The 21,316-nt window shown below is 34.6% G+C and overlaps 1 protein-coding gene across 2 annotated transcripts in view; it reads right to left on the minus strand.

Annotated features, from left to right (window-relative positions):
- Nucleotides 1–19,252, minus strand: part of LOC133645229 (protocadherin-12-like) — a 47,046-nt gene extending 27,794 nt beyond the window's left edge. For both annotated transcript variants that reach the window (XM_062040114.1, XM_062040113.1), the window contains exon 1: nt 16,279–19,252. In XM_062040114.1, coding sequence (XP_061896098.1) covers nt 16,279–19,092 — 2,814 coding nt within the window. In that variant the 5' untranslated portion in view covers nt 19,093–19,252. The remainder of the gene's footprint in view (nt 1–16,278) is intronic.
- Between the last annotated feature and the right edge of the window lie 2,064 nt (nt 19,253–21,316).

The raw sequence follows: 21,316 nt of genomic DNA on the forward strand, positions 1-21,316 counted from the left end.
CTACTTTCTCTTCTTGGTGACTCAAGAAGGGTAGAAATTCTAGAACACACACACACACACACACGCACACACACACACACACACACACACACACACACACAATGCATTGATATGTGATCTTCAGTTAAAAAGCCGTGCAGCTTTTCTGGAGGTAGATGACAGTGTGTGACACATGAACGCACACACACACACACACACACACACACACACACACACACACACACACACACACACACACACACACACAAACACACACTGAGTAAGTCATCAAACAGCCGCCTGAAAGAGCTGTGTGTGTGTGTGTGTGTGTGTGTGTGTGTGTGTGTGTGTGTGTGTGTGTGTGTGTGTGTGTGTGTGTGTGTGTGTGTGTGTGTGTGTGTGTGTGTTACTCCCTACTCTCTAATGGACTTCACTTCAGATTAATTTCAAAGCCCGGGGGGGGGGGGGTGTTGCGGGGGTGGGAGGTGTGTGTGGGGGGGGGTTCCTTAATTAGCGGCGGGCTAACTGTAAGCACATGTTGAATCCAAAGCGATGGCACGTTTGCGGCGGCGGCGGAGGACAATTAAACACGGCGAGTGCAAATAAGAGGTCGTTAAAAAGCCATCATGTAGATTTAGTGCAATCGTTAACGGCGGGCAAATGGAGACATTCGTCAGGTGCGCTCCTAACGAGGAGAGCGCTCCCCGCCCGGGCTGGCTGACCCCCTCCAGACTTCACCAGCAGGACCGGATTCGAGTCCTAACTCTTGTCGAACCTCTCATAACAGCAAGATGAGAAGGGGGCCCTGTCTGATAGGAGCTAGCAGCCACACAAGCACACACTAGCTTGCAAGCTGCATGGGGGATAATCAATGAACAATAAAAGGTGACATTTGTCACATTATTTACTTCAAGTTATTACAGTATGTCTCTATATACATATTTATTACATTTTTAGGTCACTATTTCACAAGAAAAACTTAGAATGTTGGCAGTATTATAATAAAAGTCCTCATTTTACTCAACGCAAGTCAAAATTGTACAAGAAAAACGGAACATTTGTGCAATATTATGATAAAAGTTGGAATTTTACTCAATAAAAGTCGCAATTTTACAAGAAAAGCTTAAAATGTTGGCAATTTTATGAAAAAAGTTGTAATTTTACTCGACAAAAGTCACAATTTTAGAAGAAAACTTTGAAATTTTGGCAACATTATAATAATAATAATCGGAACTTTACTCTGCAAAATGATGACAAAAGTCCTAATTTTACTCAAAAAATGTCACTATTTTACAAGAACAACAAAAAAATGGGCAATATTGTGATAAAAGTCTGAATTTTCCATGACAAACGTCACCATTTTGCATTAAAAAGTAATCATTTTACGAGAAAATATTGCAATATTACAGAAACAAAAAGAATATGAGAAATTGTTCCCAATTTTATAAGAAAAAAGTCGACACATTGTGAGAAAAAGACTGATTTTAATTTTTTTTTTAATTTAAAATTTTTTGTTTGTAATTGGCTTTTAATCTTCAATATTTACTTCAAGTTATGTCTCTATATACATATTTATTACATTTTTAGGTCACAATTTCACAAGAAAAATTTAGAATGTTGGCAGTATTATAATAAAAGTCGTCATTTTACTCAACACAAGTCAAAATTTGACAAGAAAAACTGAACATTTGTGCAATATTATGATAAAAGTTGGAATTTTACAAGAAAAGTTTAAAATGTTTGCAACTTTATGAAAAGAGTCGTCGTTTTACTCGACAAAAGTCACAAATTTATAAGAAAACTTTGATAATAATCGGAACTTTACTCTGCAAAATTATGACAAAAGTCCTAATTTTTCTCAAAATATTTCACTATTTTACAAGAACAACAAAAAAATGGGCAATATTGTGATAAAAGTCTGAATTTTATATGACAAATGTCACCATTTGCATTAAAAAGTCATAATTTTACGAGAAAATATTGCAACATTACAGAAACAGAAAGAATATGAGAAATTGTTCCCAATTTTATAGGAAAAAAGTCGACACTGTGAGAAAAAGACTGCTTTTAATTTTTTTTTTAATTTAGAATTTATTGTTTGTAATTGGTTTTTAATCTTCGTTATTTACTTCAAGTTATTACAGTATGTCTCTATATACATATTTATTACATTTTTAGGTCACAATTTCACAAGAAAAACTTAGAATGTTGGCAGTATTATAATAAAAGTCCTCATTTTACTCAACGCGACTCAAAATTTGACAAGAAAAACGGAACATTTGTGCAATATTATGATAAAAGTTGGAATTTTACTCAATAACAGTCGCAATTTTACAAGAAAAGCTCAACATTTTGGCAATTTTATGAAAAAAGTCGTCGTTTTACTCGACAAAAGTCACAATTTTATAAAAAAAACTTTGATAATTATCAAAACTTTACTCTGCAAAATTATGACAAAAGTCCTAATTTTACTCAAAAAATGTCACTATTTTACAAGAACAACAAAAAATGGGCAATATTGTGATAAAAGTCTGAATTTTACATGACAAACGTCACCATTTTGCATTAAAAAGTCATAATTTTACGAGAAAATATTGCAATATTACAGAAACAGAAAGAATATGAGAAATTGTTCCCAATTTTATAAGAAAAAAGTCGACACATTGTGAGAAAAAGACTGCTTTTAATTTTTTTTTTAATTTAGAATTTTTTGTTTGTAATTGGTTTTTAATCTTCATTATTTACTTCAAGTAATGTCTCTATATACATATTTATTACATTTTTAGGTCACAATTTTCACAAGAAAAACTTAGAATGTTGGCAGTATTGTAATAAAAGTCCTCATTTTACTCAACGCGAGTCAAAATTTGACAAGAAAAACGGAACATTTGTGCAATATTATGATAAAAGTTGAAATTTTACTCAATAAAAGTCGCAATTTTACAAGAAAAGCTTAAAATGTTGGCAATTTTATGAAAAGTCGTCATTTTATTAGACAAAAGTCACAATTTTATAAGAAAGCTTTGATAATAATCAAAACTTTACTCTGCAAAATGATGACAAAAGTCATAATTTTACTCAAAAAATGTCACTATTTTACAAGAACAACAAAAAATGGGCAATATTGTGATAAGTCTGAATTTTACATGACAAATGTCACCATTTTGCATTAAAAAGTAATAATTTTACGAGAAAATATTGCAATATTACAGAAACAGAAAGAATATGAGAAATTGTTCCCAATTTTATAAGAAAAAAGTCGACATTCTGAGAAAAAGACTGATTTTAATTTTTTTTTTAATTGAAATTTTTTTGTTTGTAATTGGTTTTTAATCTTCATTATTTACTTCAAGTTATGTCTCTAGATACATATTTTTTACATTTTTAGGTCGCAATTTCACAAGAAAAACTTAGAATGTTGGCAGTATTATAATAAAAGTCCTCATTTTACTCAACGCAAGTCAAAATGTTACAAGAAAAACGGAACTTTTGTGCAATATTATGATAAAAGTAGGAATTTTACTCAATAACAGTCGCAATTTTACAAGAAAAGCTTAACATTTTGGCAATTTTATGAAAAAAGTCGTCGTTTTACTCGACAAAAGTCACAATTTTATAAGAAAACTTTGATAATAATCAAAACTTTACTCTGCAAAATTATGACAAAAGTCATAATTTTTCTCAAAATATTTCACTATTTTACAAGAACAACAAAAAAATGGGCAATATTGTGATAAAAGTCTGAATTTTATATGACAAATGTCACCATTTTGCATTAAAAAGTCATAATTTTACGAGAAAATATTGCAATATTAGAGAAACAGAAAGAATATGAGAAATTGTTCCCAATTTTATAGGAAAAAAGTCGACACATTGTGAGAAAAAGACTGCTTTTAATAAATAAAAATTTTTAGAATTTATTGTTTGTAATTGGTTTTTAATCTTCATTATTTACTTCAAATTATTACAGGATGTCTCTATATACATATTTATTACATTTTTAGGTCACTATTTTCACAAGAAAAGCTTAGAATGTTGGCAGTATTATAATAAAAGTTGGAATTTTACTCAATAACAGTCGCAATTTTACAAGAAAAGCTCAACATTTTGGCAATTTTATGAAAAGAGTCGTTGTTTTACTCGACAAAAGTCACAATTTTATAAGAAAACTTTGATAATAATCGGAACTTTACTCTGCAAAATTATGACAAAAGTCCTAATTTTTCTCAAAATATTTCACTATTTTACAAGAACAACAAAAAATGGGCAATATTGTGATAAAAGTCTGAATTTTACATGACAAACGTCACCATTTTGCATTGAAAAGTCATAATTTTACGAGAAAATATTGCAATATTACAGAAACAGAAAGAATATGAGAAATTGTTCCCAACTTTATAAGAAAAAAGTCGACACATTGTGAGAAAAAGACTGATTTTAATTTTTTTTTAAATTTAGAATTTTTTGTTTGTAATTGGTTTTTAATCTTCATTATCTACTTCAAGTTATGTCTCTATATACATATTTATTACATTTTTAGGTCACAATTTCACAAGAAAAATATTATGATAAAAGTTGGAATTTTACAAGAAAAGTTTAAAATGTTTGCAACTTTATGAAAAGAGTCGTCGTTTTACTCGACAAAAGTCACAATTTTATAAGAAAACTTTGATAATAATCGGAACTTTACTCTGCAAAATGATGACAAAAGTCCTAATTTTACTCAAAAAATGTCACTATTTTACAAGAACAACAAAAAATGGGCAATATTGTGATAAAAGTCTGAATTTTACATGACAAACGTCACCATTTTGCATTGAAAAGTCATAATTTTACGAGAAAATATTGCAATATTACAGAAACAGAAATAATATGAGAAATTGTTCCCAATTTTATAAGAAAAAAAAGTTGACACATTGTGAAAAAAAGACTGCTTTTAGTTAATTTATTTATTTCAGAATTTTTAGTTTGTAATTGGTTTTTAATCTTCATTATTTACTTCAAGTTATGTCTCTATATACATATTTATTACATTTTTAGGTCACAATTTTCACAAGAAAAACTTAGAATGTTGGCAGTATTATAATAAAAGTCCTCATTTTACTCAACGCAAGTCAAAATGTTACAAGAAAAACTGAACATTTGTGCAATATTATGATAAAAGTTGGAATTTTACTCAATAACAGTCGCAATTTTACAAGAAAAGCTCAACATTTTGGCAATTTTATGAAAAAAGTCGTCGTTTTACTCAACAAAAGTCACAATTTTATAAGAAAACTTTGATAACAATCAAAACTTTACTCTGCAAAATGATGACAAAAGTCCTAATTTTACTCAAAAAATTTCACTATTTTACAAGAACAACAAAAAATGGGCAATATTGTGATAAAAGTCTGAATTTTACATGACAAATGTCACCATTTTGCATTAAAAAGTCATAATTTTACGAGAAAATATTGCAATATTCCAGAAACAGAAAGAATATGAGAAATTGTTCCCAATTTTATAAGAAAAAAAAGTCGACACATTGTGAGAAAAAGACTGCTTTTAATTTTTTTTTTAATTTAGAATTTTTTGTTTGTAATTGGTTTTGAATCTTCATTATTTACTTCAAGTTATGTCTCTATATACATATTTATTACATTTTTAGGTCACAATTTCACAATAAAAACTTAGAATGTTGGCTGTATTATAATAAAAGTCCTCATTTTACTCAACGCAAGTCAAAATTTGACAAGAAAAACGGAACATTTGTGCAATATTATGATAAAAGTTGGAATTTTACTCAATAACAGTCGCAATTTTACAAGAAAAGCTCAACATTTTGGCAATTTTATGAAAAAAGTCGTTGTTTTACTCAACAAAAGTCACAATTTTATAAGAAAACTTTGATAATAATCAAAACTTTACTCTGCAAAATTATGACAAAAGTCCTAATTTTACTCAAAAAATGTCACTATTTTACAAAAACAACAAAAAATGGGCAATATTGTGATAAAATCTGAATTTTACATGACAAATGTCACCATTTTGCATTAAAAAGTCATAATTTTACGAGAAAATATTGCAATATTACAGAAACAGAAAGAATATGAGAAATTGTTCCCAATTTTATAAGAAAAAAAAGGCGACACATTGTGAGAAACAGACTGCTTTTAGTTCATTTATTTATTTTAGAATTTTTTGTTTGTAATTGGTTTCTAATCTTCATTATTTACTTCAAGTTATGTCTCTATATACATATTTATTACATTTTTAGGTCACTATTTTCACAAGAAAAACTTAGAATGTTGGCAGTATTATAATAAAAGTCCTCATTTTACTCAACGCAAGTCAAAATTTTACAAGAAAAACTGAACATTTGTGCAATATTATGATAAAAGTTGGAATTTTACTCAATAACAGTCGCAATTTTACAAGAAAAGCTCAACATTTTGGCAATTTTATGAAAAGAGTCGTCATTTACTCGACAAAAGTCACAATTTTATAAGAAAACTTTTAAATGTTGGCAACATTATAATAATAATAATCGGAACTTAACTCTGCAAAATGATGACAAAAGTCATAATTTTACTCAAAAAAGGTCACTATTTTACAAGAACAACAAAAAAATGGGCAATATTGTGATAAAAGTCTGAATTTTACATGACAAACGTCACCATTTTGCATTAAAAAGTCATAATTTTACGAGAAAATATTGCAATATTACAGAAACAGAAAGAATATGAGAAATTGTTCCCAATTTTATAAGAAAAAAGTTGACACATTGTGAGAAAAAGACTGATTTTAATAAAAAAAAAATTTTTTAGAATTTATTGTTTATAATTGGTTTTTAATCTTCATTATTTACTTCAAATTATTACAGTATGTCTCTATATACATATTTATTACATTTTTAGGTCACAATTTCACAAGAAAAACTTAGAATGTTGGCAGTATTATAATAAAAGTCCTCATTTTACTCAACGCAAGTCAAAATGTTACACGAAAAACGGAACATTTGTGCAATATTATGATAAAAGTTGGAATTTCACTCAATAAAAGTCGCAATTTTACAAGAAAAGCTTAAAATGTTGGCAATTGTATGAAAAAAGTTGTAATTTTACTCGACAAAAGTCACAATTTTAAAAGAAAACTTTGAAATTTTGGCAACATTATGATAATAATCGGAAATTTACTCTGCAAAATGATGACAAAAGTCATAATTTTACTCAAAAAATGTCACTATTTTACAAGAACAACAAAAAATGGGCAATATTGTGATAAAAGTCTGAATTTTACATGACAAACGTCACCATTTTGCATTGAAAAGTCATAATTTTACGAGAAAATATTGCAATATTACAGAAACAGAAAGAATATGAGAAATTGTTCCCAATTTTAGAGGAAAAAAGTCGACACATTGTGAGAAAAAGACTGATTTTAATAAATAAATTTTTTTTAGAATTTGTTTGTAATTGGTTTTTAATCTTCATTATTTACTTCAAGTTATTACAGTATGTCTCTATATACATATTTATTACATTTTTAGGTCACTATTTTCACAAGAAAAACTTAGAATGTTGGCAGTATTATAATAAAAGTCCTCATTTTACTCAACGCAAGTCAAAATTTGACAAGAAAAACTGAAAATTTGTGCAATATTATGATAAAAGTTGGAATTTTACTCAATAACAGTCGCAATTTTACAAGAAAAGCTCAACATTTTGGCAATTGTATGAAAAGAGTCGTCATTTTACTCGACAAAAGTCACAATTTTATAAGAAAACTTTGATAATAATCAAAACTTTACTCTGCAAAATGATGACAAAAGTCCTAATTTTACTCAAAAAATGTCACTATTTTACAAGAACAACAAAAAATGGGCAATATTGTGATAAAAGTCTGAATTTTACATGACAAAAGTCACCATTTTGCATTAAAAAGTCATAATTTTACGAGAAAATATTGCAATATTACAGAAACAGAAAGAATATGAGAAATTGTTCCCAATTTTATAAGAAAAAAAAGTCGACACATTGTGAGAAAAAGACTGATTTTAATTAAAAAAAATTTTTAGAATTTATTGTTTGTAATTGGTTTTTAATCTTCATTATTTACTTCAAATTATTACAGTATGTCTCTATATACATATTTATTACATTTTTAGGTCACTATTTTCACAAGAAAAACTTAGAATGTTGGCAGTATTATAATAAAAGTCGTCATTTTACTCAACGCAAGTCAAAATTTTACAAGAAAAACGGAACATTTGTGCAATATTATGATAAAAGTTGGAATTTTACTCAATAACAGTCGCAATTTTACAAGAAAAGCTTAAAATGTTGGCAATTTTATGAAAAGAGTCGTAATTTTACTCGACAAAAGTCACAATTTTATAAGAAAACTTTGATAATAATCAAAACTTTACTCTGCAAAATGATGACAAAAGTCCTAATTTTACTCAAAAAATGTCACTATTTTACAAGAACAACAAAAAATGGGCAATATTGTGATAAAAGTCTGAATTTTACATGACAAATGTCACCATTTTGCATTGAAAAGTCATAATTTTACGAGAAAATATTGCAATATTACAGAAACAGAAAGAATATGAGAAATTGTTCCTAATTTTATAAGAAAAAAAAAGTCGACACATCGTGAGAAAAAGACTGCTTTTAGTTAATTTATTTATTTTAGAATTTTTTGTTTGTAATTGTTTTTTAATCTTCATTATTTACTTCAAGTTATGTCTCTATATACATATTTATTACATTTTTAGGTCACTATTTTCACAAGAAAAACTTAGAATGTTGGCAATATTATAATAAAAGTCCTCATTTTACTCAACGCAAGTCAAAATTTGACAAGAAAAACGGAACATTTGTGCAATATTATGATAAAAGTTGGAATTTTACAAGAAAAGTTTAAAATGTTTGCAACTTTATGAAAAGAGTCGTCGTTTTACTCGACAAAAGTCACAATTTTATGAGAAAACTTTGATAATTATCAAAACTTTACTCTGCAAAATGATGACAAAAGTCCTAATTTTACTCAAAAAATGTCACTATTTTACAAGAACAACAAAAAATGGGCAATATTGTGATAAAAGTCTGAATTTTCCATGACAAACGTCACCATTTTGCATTGAAAAGTCATAATTTTACGAGAAAATATTGCAATATTACAGAAACAGAAAGAATATGAGAAATTGTTCCCAATTTTATAAGAAAAAAAAGGCGACACATTGTGAGAAACAGACTGCTTTTAGTTCATTTATTTATTTTAGAATTTTTTGTTTGTAATTGGTTTCTAATCTTCATTATTTACTTCAAGTTATGTCTCTATATACATATTTATTACATTTTTAGGTCACTATTTTCACAAGAAAAACTTAGAATGTTGGCAGTATTATAATAAAAGTCATCATTTTACTCAACGCAAGTCAAAATTTTACAAGAAAAACTGAACATTTGTGCAATATTATGATAAAAGTTGGAATTTTACTCAATAACAGTCGCAATTTTACAAGAAAAGCTCAACATTTTGGCAATTTTATGAAAAGAGTCGTCATTTACTCGACAAAAGTCACAATTTTATAAGAAAACTTTTAAATGTTGGCAACATTATAATAATAATAATCGGAACTTAACTCTGCAAAATGATGACAAAAGTCATAATTTTACTCAAAAAAGGTCACTATTTTACAAGAACAACAAAAAAATGGGCAATATTGTGATAAAAGTCTGAATTTTACATGACAAACGTCACCATTTTGCATTAAAAAGTCATAATTTTACGAGAAAATATTGCAATATTACAGAAACAGAAAGAATATGAGAAATTGTTCCCAATTTTATAAGAAAAAAGTTGACACATTGTGAGAAAAAGACTGATTTTAATAAAAAAAAAATTTTTTAGAATTTATTGTTTATAATTGGTTTTTAATCTTCATTATTTACTTCAAATTATTACAGTATGTCTCTATATACATATTTATTACATTTTTAGGTCACAATTTCACAAGAAAAACTTAGAATGTTGGCAGTATTATAATAAAAGTCCTCATTTTACTCAACGCAAGTCAAAATGTTACACGAAAAACGGAACATTTGTGCAATATTATGATAAAAGTTGGAATTTCACTCAATAAAAGTCGCAATTTTACAAGAAAAGCTTAAAATGTTGGCAATTGTATGAAAAAAGTTGTAATTTTACTCGACAAAAGTCACAATTTTAAAAGAAAACTTTGAAATTTTGGCAACATTATGATAATAATCGGAAATTTACTCTGCAAAATGATGACAAAAGTCATAATTTTACTCAAAAAATGTCACTATTTTACAAGAACAACAAAAAATGGGCAATATTGTGATAAAAGTCTGAATTTTACATGACAAACGTCACCATTTTGCATTGAAAAGTCATAATTTTACGAGAAAATATTGCAATATTACAGAAACAGAAAGAATATGAGAAATTGTTCCCAATTTTAGAGGAAAAAAGTCGACACATTGTGAGAAAAAGACTGATTTTAATAAATAAATTTTTTTTAGAATTTGTTTGTAATTGGTTTTTAATCTTCATTATTTACTTCAAGTTATTACAGTATGTCTCTATATACATATTTATTACATTTTTAGGTCACTATTTTCACAAGAAAAACTTAGAATGTTGGCAGTATTATAATAAAAGTCCTCATTTTACTCAACGCAAGTCAAAATTTGACAAGAAAAACTGAAAATTTGTGCAATATTATGATAAAAGTTGGAATTTTACTCAATAACAGTCGCAATTTTACAAGAAAAGCTCAACATTTTGGCAATTGTATGAAAAGAGTCGTCATTTTACTCGACAAAAGTCACAATTTTATAAGAAAACTTTGATAATAATCAAAACTTTACTCTGCAAAATGATGACAAAAGTCCTAATTTTACTCAAAAAATGTCACTATTTTACAAGAACAACAAAAAATGGGCAATATTGTGATAAAAGTCTGAATTTTACATGACAAAAGTCACCATTTTGCATTAAAAAGTCATAATTTTACGAGAAAATATTGCAATATTACAGAAACAGAAAGAATATGAGAAATTGTTCCCAATTTTATAAGAAAAAAAAGTCGACACATTGTGAGAAAAAGACTGATTTTAATTAAAAAAAAATTTTAGAATTTATTGTTTGTAATTGGTTTTTAATCTTCATTATTTACTTCAAATTATTACAGTATGTCTCTATATACATATTTATTACATTTTTAGGTCACTATTTTCACAAGAAAAACTTAGAATGTTGGCAGTATTATAATAAAAGTCGTCATTTTACTCAACGCAAGTCAAAATTTTACAAGAAAAACGGAACATTTGTGCAATATTATGATAAAAGTTGGAATTTTACTCAATAACAGTCGCAATTTTACAAGAAAAGCTTAAAATGTTGGCAATTTTATGAAAAGAGTCGTAATTTTACTCGACAAAAGTCACAATTTTATAAGAAAACTTTGATAATAATCAAAACTTTACTCTGCAAAATGATGACAAAAGTCCTAATTTTACTCAAAAAATGTCACTATTTTACAAGAACAACAAAAAATGGGCAATATTGTGATAAAAGTCTGAATTTTACATGACAAATGTCACCATTTTGCATTGAAAAGTCATAATTTTACGAGAAAATATTGCAATATTACAGAAACAGAAAGAATATGAGAAATTGTTCCTAATTTTATAAGAAAAAAAAAGTCGACACATCGTGAGAAAAAGACTGCTTTTAGTTAATTTATTTATTTTAGAATTTTTTGTTTGTAATTGTTTTTTAATCTTCATTATTTACTTCAAGTTATGTCTCTATATACATATTTATTACATTTTTAGGTCACTATTTTCACAAGAAAAACTTAGAATGTTGGTAGTATTATAATAAAAGTCCTCATTTTACTCAACGCAAGTCAAAATTTGACAAGAAAAACGGAACATTTGTGCAATATTATGATAAAAGTTGGAATTTTACAAGAAAAGTTTAAAATGTTTGCAACTTTATGAAAAGAGTCGTCGTTTTACTCGACAAAAGTCACAATTTTATGAGAAAACTTTGATAATTATCAAAACTTTACTCTGCAAAATGATGACAAAAGTCCTAATTTTACTCAAAAAATGTCACTATTTTACAAGAACAACAAAAAATGGGCAATATTGTGATAAAAGTCTGAATTTTCCATGACAAACGTCACCATTTTGCATTGAAAAGTCATAATTTTACGAGAAAATATTGCAATATTACAGAAACAGAAAGAATATGAGAAATTGTTCCCAATTTTATAGGAAAAAAGTCGACACATTGTGAGAAAAAGACTGATTTTAATAAAAAAAAATTGTAGAATTTTTTGTTTTTAATTGGTTTTTAATCTTCATTATTTACTTCAAGTTATTAAACAAGTATGAAATAGTTATAGCTGCATATTACTTGCACTTACAAAGTCTCCGAGGCAGAATTAGAAAGCATCCCGTAACAAAGGTGTCCGCATCATTCAACTTACTGCGTCCTGAGCTTAACTTCGTTGATTGCCGTGGCCGCCAAAACGCAATTACCACTCCACTTTAACTTAAAGACAGCGTAAGTCCATTTTAGACGGTTAATAATAAATAGGTTAGCGTTTTTTCAGAACTACCATTGCTCTCCGTTTCACGTTCATTTCTGACATTCCACACCAGAAAATAATGGAAACATTTCTTATGGTAATAATAATGGACTAGATTTATGTAGCGCTTTTCTAGCAACTACATACTCAAAGCACTTACATTCACACCTTTCACACTTACAACAACACACCTGTCAGGTAATTAAGGTCAAGCAGTATAACAACAACACACCTGTCAGGTAATTAAGGTAAAGCAGTATAACAACCACTCACCTGTCAGGTAATTAAGGTAAAGCAGTATAACAACAACACACCTGTCAGGTAATTAACGTAAAGCAGTATAACAACAACACACCTGTCAGGTAATTAAGGTAAAGCAGTATAACAACAACACACCTGTCAGGTAATTAAGGTAAAGCAGCTTAACAACAACACACCTGTCAGGTAATTAAGGTAAAGCACTATAACAACCACACACCTGGCAGGTAATTAAGGTAAAGCAGTATAACAACAACACACCTGTCAGGTAATTAAGGTAAAGCAGTATGACAACACACCTGTCAGGTAATTAAGGTAAAGCAGCTTAACAACAACACACCTGTCAGGTAATTAAGGTAAAGCAGTATAACAACAACACACCTGTCAGGTAATTAAGGTAAAGCAGCTTAACAACAACACACCTGTCAGGTAATTAAGGTAAAGCACTATAACAACCACACACCTGTCAGGTAATTAAGGTAAAGCAGTATAACAACAACACACCTGTCAGGTAATTAAGGTAAAGCAGTATAACAACCACACACCTGTCAGGTAATTAAGGTAAAGCAGTATAACAACCACACACCTGTCAGGTAATTAAGGTAAAGCAGTATAACAACAACACACCTGTCAGGTAATTAAGGTAAAGCAGTATAACAACAACACACCTGTCAGGTAATTAAGGTAAAGCGGTAAAACAACCACACACCTGTCAGGTAATTAAGGTAAAACAGTAAAACAACAACACACCTGTCAGGTAATTAAGGTAAAACAGTAAAACAACAACACACCTGTCAGGTAATTAAGGTAAAGCAGCTTAACAACAACACACCTGTCAGGTAATTAAGGTAAAGCAGCTTAACAACAACACACCTGTCAGGTAATTAAGGTAAAACAGTAAAACAACAACACACCTGTCAGGTAATTAAGGTAAAGCAGCTTAACAACAACACACCTGTCAGGTAATTAAGGTAAAGCAGCTTAACAACAACACACCTGTCAGGTAATTAAGGTAAAGCAGCTTAACAACAACACACCTGTCAGGTAATTAAGGTCAAGCAGTATAACAACAACACACCTGTCAGGTAATTAAGGTAAAGCAGTATAACAACAACACACCTGTCAGGTAATTAAGGTAAAGCAGCTTAACAACAACACACCTGTCAGGTAATTAAGGTAAAGCAGTATAACAACAACACACCTGTCAGGTAATTAAGGTAAAGCAGTATAACAACAACACACCTGTCAGGTAATTAAGGTAAAGCAGCTTAACAACAACACACCTGTCAGGTAATTAAGGTAAAACAGTAAAACAACAACACACCTGTCAGGTAATTAAGGTAAAACAGTAAAACAACAACACACCTGTCAGGTAATTAAGGTAAAGCAGCTTAACAACAACACACCTGTCAGGTAATTAAGGTAAAGCAGCTTAACAACAACACACCTGTCAGGTAATTAAGGTAAAACAGTAAAACAACAACACACCTGTCAGGTAATTAAGGTAAAGCAGCTTAACAACAACACACCTGTCAGGTAATTAAGGTAAAGCAGCTTAACAACAACACACCTGTCAGGTAATTAAGGTAAAGCAGCTTAACAACAACACACCTGTCAGGTAATTAAGGTAAAGCAGCTTAACAACAACACACCTGTCAGGTAATTAAGGTAAAGCAGTATAACAACAACACACCTGTCAGGTAATTAAGGTCAAGCAGTATAACAACAACACACCTGTCAGGTAATTAAGGTAAAGCAGTATAACAACAACTCACCTGTCAGGTAATTAAGGTAAAGCAGCTTAACAACAACACACCTGTCAGGTAATTAAGGTAAAGCAGCTTAACAACAACACACCTGTCAGGTAATTAAGGTAAAGCAGCTTAACAACAACACACCTGTCAGGTAATTAAGGTAAAGCAGCTTAACAACAACACACCTGTCAGGTAATTAAGGTAAAGCAGCTTAACAACAACACACCTGTCAGGTAATTAAGGTAAAGCAGCTTAACAACAACACGCCTGTCAGGTAATTAAGGTCAAGCAGTATAACAACCACACACCTGTCAGGTAATTAAGGTAAAGCAGTATAACAACAACTCACCTGTCAGGTAATTAAGGTAAAGCACTATAACAACCACACACCTGTCAGGTAATTAAGGTCAAGCAGTATAACAACAACACACCTGTCAGGTAATTAAGGTAAAGCAGTATGACAACAACACACCTGTCAGGTAATTAAGGTAAAGCAGTATGACAACAACACACCTGTCAGGTAATTAAGGTCAAGCTGTACAACAACAACACACCTGTCAAGTAATTAAGGTCAAGCAGTACAACAACAACACACCTGTCAGGTAATTAAGGTCAAGCAGTACAACAACAACACACCTGTCAGGTAATTAAGGTCAAGCAGCATAACAACAACACACCTGTCAGGTAATTAAGGTAAAGCAGTATAACAACAACACACCTGTCAGGTAATTAAGTTAAAGCAGTATAACAACAACACACCTGTCAGGTAATTAAGGTCAAGCAGTAAAACAACAACACACCTGTCAGGTAATTAAGGTAAAGCAGCTTAACAACAACACGCCTGTCAGGTAATTAAGGTAAAGCAGTAAAACAACAACACACCTGTCAGGTAATTAAGGTAAAACAGCTTAACAACAACACGCCTGTCAGGTAATTAAGGTAAAGCAGTATAACAACAACACACCTGTCAGGTAATTAAGTTAAAGCAGTATAACAACAACACACCTGTCAGGTAATTAAGGTAAAGCAGCTTAACAACAACACACCTGTCAGGTAATTAAGGTAAAGCAGTATAACAACAACACACCTGTCAGGTAATTAAGGTCAAGCAGTATAACAACAACACACCTGTCAGGTAATTAAGGTAAAGCAGTAAAACAACAACACACCTGTCAGGTAATTAAGGTAAAGCAGTATAACAACAACACACTTGTCAGGTAATTAAGGTAAAGCAGTATAACAACAACACTCCTGTCAGGTAATTAAGGTAAAGCAGTATAACAACAACACACCTGTCAGGTAATTAAGGTAAAGCAGTATAACAACAACACACCTGTCAGGTAATTAAGGTAAAGCAGTAAAACAACAACACACCTGTCAGGTAATTAAGGTCAAGCTGTACAACAACAACACACCTGTCAAGTAATTAAGGTACTAGATACTCAAAGCGCTTACATTCACACCTTTCACACATTTGTAGGCACAGTTACCCTGGGGTAGACGAACACATCGGCAGTGATTTGGATGGCAAAAGGCAGGTAGCGAACCTGGAACTCTGGAGTTTCTGGCGCGGCTGCCCTACCCACCATGCCACGCCGTAATACGATCATGTTTGCTATCACAAGTGAAGAGGTTTTACTTCTAATTAGCTTGTTGGACCACGGAACTCACCTGCACTTCCGGGGAGGCTGAGGAGAGCTCGATGGAGTCTGCGAACGCCGCCATGGACAGCCGTACCAGGTTCCGAAGCATCCGCCGTTGTTCCGCGTCGTACGGTCCTTGACTCTCCGCAGCCTTTGGCCTCCTGAGAGTCGCCAGAGGCGTGGAGCTCGCGGTGTCGGCCTTCTCCCGCTTCAAGGTGCTGGAACGGGACGCTAAAGAGGATGAGGACTGGTTTCTGGCCTTCCGAAGAGTCCGATACGATGTCGCGGGCGTCAAAGTTTGTGAAGTGCCGTCCAGTTCAATGTTTCCGGGTTTTCGAAGTGTTCTGGTATGAGGGGCATTCCCGTCAAGGTGATTTTGGGAATGGAAGCTGGAGTTGATCATTAAGGGCGTAAAATCAAAGTGTCTCTCGGGTTCTTGGTCCTGTGTCGTCGCCGGAGTCAGCGGTGTCGTCTCGCTGTCGTCCAGAGGAGGACCCTCTTTGCGTTCCCTGATGACAGGAATGAGCTGAATGTCCGACTTCCTGATGTTCTTCTGCGGGCGTCGAGGATGGCGGGTGTACGTCGACTCGGCCTGCCTGCAGTTGTACGCCCGGTTCTCCCGTTTGTCGGGCCGACAGAATGTTGTGACGACAGCGACGGCTAGCAGCAGCAGCAGACATGCCGCCCCCAGGCAGATGGCCATCATCACGGTGAAGCTGAGCCGCCCGCGGTTGCCAGGAGACGAGTTCTTCAAGTGGTCCTTAAGGTTGATAAAGGCCACTTCCAGTGTGGCCTTGGTGGTCAAGCTGGGGGTCCCCATGTCAGATACAGAAATGTGTACCTTGATGGTTTTCCCAATGAGCTCAGTGGCATTGGTAGTGTTCATAAACAGTTGGCCCGTGGTCTGGTCCAACCAGAAGAGCCCGTGCGGGTTTCCGTCAGTGATGAAGAACTGGAGTCGTCCATTCAGTCCTGAATCAGAATCTTCAGCCTTTATTGTAGACACAAGAAATCCATCGAATCCCTCTCGGACTGAATGTTCCATGGGAAAACCGCTCGATTCTTCCTCAGCATCACTTTCTAGTTCGGTCACAATCTCCCCATGGTCTGCATCCACTGGAACACTTATGAAAGCCACACCCTCTTTGGGTCTGGGCTCCTTAATGACCGGGTAGTTGTCGTTCACATCCTGGAGGTCAATCTGCACCGTGGCCACGGTCCTATGAGGCGGATGGCCCTGATCCACGGCTTCCACCAGGAATGAGTGGGACTGTGACTCTTCGTAGTCTAGAGGGTGAAGGACGTTGACTACGCCACTTGTGGGGTGGATGGAGAAGGTCTGAGTGGAGTTGGGAATGTAGTACAAGACTCTGCCACTCAGCTCCAAGTCGGCGTCATGCGCTTCTACTTTGAGTGCGCGATAACCCGCTAGGTTGTTCTCCTCGAAGGAAGCTTTGAAGATAGAGGATGAAAAAACTGGCGCGTTGTCGTTCTCATCCAGAACATGAACAGGCAGGTGTTTGACGCAGGACAGCGGAGGATCTCCATAATCCTGCGCCAGAAGTGTAACGTTGTAGTCCATCACCTTCTCCCGATCCAGGGGGCCAGCAGTTACGATCATGTAGTTTTCACCGTGCACCTTTTTAAGGCGGAATGGGCCGGAACTTTGCGGCATCACCGCTGTCACTTTCCCATTTTCTCCTGAATCCGCATCAGAAACCATCACCAGGGCAAGGAAGGTGTCCGCCGGGGCTCCTTCCAGCACGGTCGCAGCCGCCGAGTTGGGATGAGTCCAGGTCATGTGTATCCTGGGGGCGTTATCGTTAACGTCTGTTAGCTTGACATGGAGCATGAAGTGCGAAGGAATGGAGTTAGGTCCACGATCACGGGCTTGTATGATGACTTCATGGGAGGAATGGGCCTCGTAATCCAGAGGGGCTCTGACACTCACAACACCGCTCTGTGGATCCACATAGAACAGCCTCTGAACCTCAGGATGTGTGTGCTTACTTAGCGAGTACTCCACCTCCCCGTTGGCACCTTGGTCTGGATCAGTGGCTTTAAGGTGGATGATGGTTGTTCCTCGGGCCGTGTTCTCAGGTATCTCCACAGTAGGGGTACTTTCCTCAAAAGTAGGACTATTATCATTTGAGTCCAGAATATTAACATGGACTAAGGTACTCCCAGACCTCGGAGGGTTCCCTTTGTCCCATGCCACCAGGATGAGGTCAAAGGATGCTTGCACTTCCCTGTCCAGTTCTTTGATCACCACCAGCTCCGCCTGTTTAGTCCCGCCCAGGGCAGTTGTCACATCCAGATCAAAGTGTTGATTGACAGAAAGCGAATAGTTCTGAAGACCGTTGGCTCCTGCATCAGGATCCACTGCACATTCCAGCGGGATTCTCATTCGTAGGCTGGCCGTCTCTGAGATCTCCACTTCCTGTGCTGGACTGGCAAAGCTGGGACTGTGGTCATTCAGGTCCATCACCTCCACGTGAACCCGCAGGCAGTTCACCGCGCCGCTTTTTTTGTAGAGAACACTGAAGGCCACCTCGCACAAATCGGAACCACGACACAACTCCTCCCTGTCCAAACGTCCCTGGGTGGAGACAATGCCATCTCGAGCGCTGACAGAAAAGGGAAGGGTTCTTCCGTGTTCCACGACCTGGAAGTCCTCCAGGGGACCCACCTGGTCCATCTGCCAAAGGTCGTCCACCAGGCGGCCGACCCGAGTTCCCACAGGCTGCTCCTCCCACATGCGGTACTGGACAGTTATGGACGAGGGCTCGGAGCTGCGAGCCCCCCAGCTCAAATTCAGGACCACAATCAGAACCAGCAGCATGATGATGGACAAAGACCTACTGGATCAACATGTCCGAGAACCTTCCCGAGAGAGACAAATGATCTCCAGGTCACTTGAGGATGAGTCAAAGTGATCCAACAAAGATCAAATCCTTCTTTTCCATCTAAAGTCAAATCCGAGGTGATTTAGTTGTCCAAGTCCGGTCCGCTCAAAAGAAGACTTGAAGGAGAAAGTCTTCCATGTTGCTCCTCGCTCATCTCACTCACTCCAGCAGCTGCTGCCCTCAAACTTCATCCTCCTCTCTGGAAACTTCGACTCCCACTGACCGACTCCGCATGCCCGCCTGCCGGCCAATCACAGCTCGGGGGGCGGGGCCGTATGCTAATGAGGCCAAAACCAGCAGGAGGAAAATCCCTGCAGTCTGAGGAGGAAATGTGACACCTGACGCACAACATCTACACAACTACACAACTCCTGCTTTGGACGTGTCCATGTGTCTTTTTGTCTCGTCTGATGGGTTGTGTTGTTTTGTGTGTGTTGTGTAGTCCGGTATTGTGTTGTGTAATTTGGTTTTGTGTTCTGTGGTGAGGTGTTGTATAGTCTGGTGTTGTGTTGTCTAGTGTGTTGTGTAGTATGGTGTTGTATGTGTTGTGTTGTGTTGTTTTAGCTGAAGTTGCCCTGTGTAATCTGGTGTGTTGTAAAGTTTTGTGTCAGTGTTGTGTTGTGTAGTCTGATGTGTGGTTTGGTGTTGTGTAATTTGGTATTGTGTTGTGTAATTTGGTGTTGTATGTGTTGTATGTGTTGTGTTGTGTTAAGTTATGTTGTGTAGTCTGGTGCTGTGTTGTATGTGTTGTGTTGTGTAATCTTGTGCTGTGTCGTGTTATGTTGTGTTGTTTTGGCTGACGCTGCCATGTGTAGTCTGGTGTTATGTTGTGAAATTTTGTGTCAGCTAGTGTTAGTGTTAGTTGTGTGTTGTGTAGTCTGATGTGTGGTTTGGTGTTGTGTTGTGTAGTCTAGTTTGGTGTTGTCTAGTGTTGTGTTAAGTTATGTTGTGTTGTATGTGTTGCGCTGTGATGTGTTGTGTAGTCTAGTGTTGTGTTGTATGCGTTGTGTTGCCTAGTGTTCTGTTGTGTTGAGTTATGTTGTGTTGTGTAGTCTGGTGCTGTGTTGTGTTGTGTTGTGTTATGTTGTGTTGTTTTGGCGGACGCTGCCATGTGTAGTCTGGTGTTATGTTGTGAAGTTTTGTGTCAGCTAGTGTTAGTGTTAGTTGTGTGTTGTGTAGTCTGGTGCTGTGTTGTACGTGTTGTGTTGTGTAATCTTGTGCTGTGTCGTGTTATGTTGTGTTGTTTTGGCTGACGCTGCCATGTGTAGTCTGGTGTTATGTTGTGAAATTTTGTGTCAGCTAGTGTTAGTGTTAGTTGTGTGTTGTGTAGTCTGATGTGTGGTTTTGTGTTGTGTTGTATGTGTTGTGTTGTGTAGTCTAGTTTGGTGTTGTCTAGTGTTGTGTTAAGTTATGTTGTGTTGTATGTGTTGCGCTGTGATGTGTTGTGTAGTCTAGTGTTGTGTTGTATACGTTGTGTTGCCTAGTGTTCTGTTGTGTTGAGTTATGTTGTGTTGTGTAGTCTGGTGCTGTGTTGTGTTGTGTTGTGTTATGTTGTGTTGTTTTGGCTGACGCTGCCATGTGTAGTCTGGTGTTATGTTGTGAAGTTTTGTGTCAGCTAGTGTTAGTGTAAGGTGTGTTGTGTAGTCTGGTGTGTGGTTTGGTGTTGTGTTGTATGTGTTGTGTTGTGTAGTCTAGTTTGGTGTTGTCTAGTGTTGTGTTAAGTTATGTTGTGTTGTATGTGTTGCGCTGTGATGTGTTGTGTAGTCTAGTGTTGTGTTGTATGCGTTGTGTTGCCTAGTGTTCTGTTGTGTTGAGTTATGTTGTGTTGTGTAGTCTGGTGCTGTGTTGTGTTGTGTTGTGTTATGTTGTGTTGTTTTGGCTGACGCTGCCATGTGTAGTCTGGTGTTATGTTGTGAAATTTTGTGTCAGCTAGTGTTAGTGTTAGTTGTGTGTTGTGTAGTCTGATGTGTGGTTTGGTGTTGTGTTGTATGTGTTGTGTTGTGTAGTCTAGTTTGGTGTTGTCTAGTGTTGTGTTAAGTTATGTTGTGTTGTATGTGTTGCGCTGTGATGTGTTGTGTAGTCTAGTGTTGTGTTGTATGCGTTGTGTTGCCTAGTGTTCTGTTGTGTTGAGTTATGTTGTGTTGTGTAGTCTGGTGCTGT

This window comes from Entelurus aequoreus, linkage group LG28 (assembly GCF_033978785.1).
Source record: "Entelurus aequoreus isolate RoL-2023_Sb linkage group LG28, RoL_Eaeq_v1.1, whole genome shotgun sequence".
In the NCBI taxonomy this organism is placed as follows: Eukaryota; Metazoa; Chordata; class Actinopteri; order Syngnathiformes; family Syngnathidae; genus Entelurus; species Entelurus aequoreus.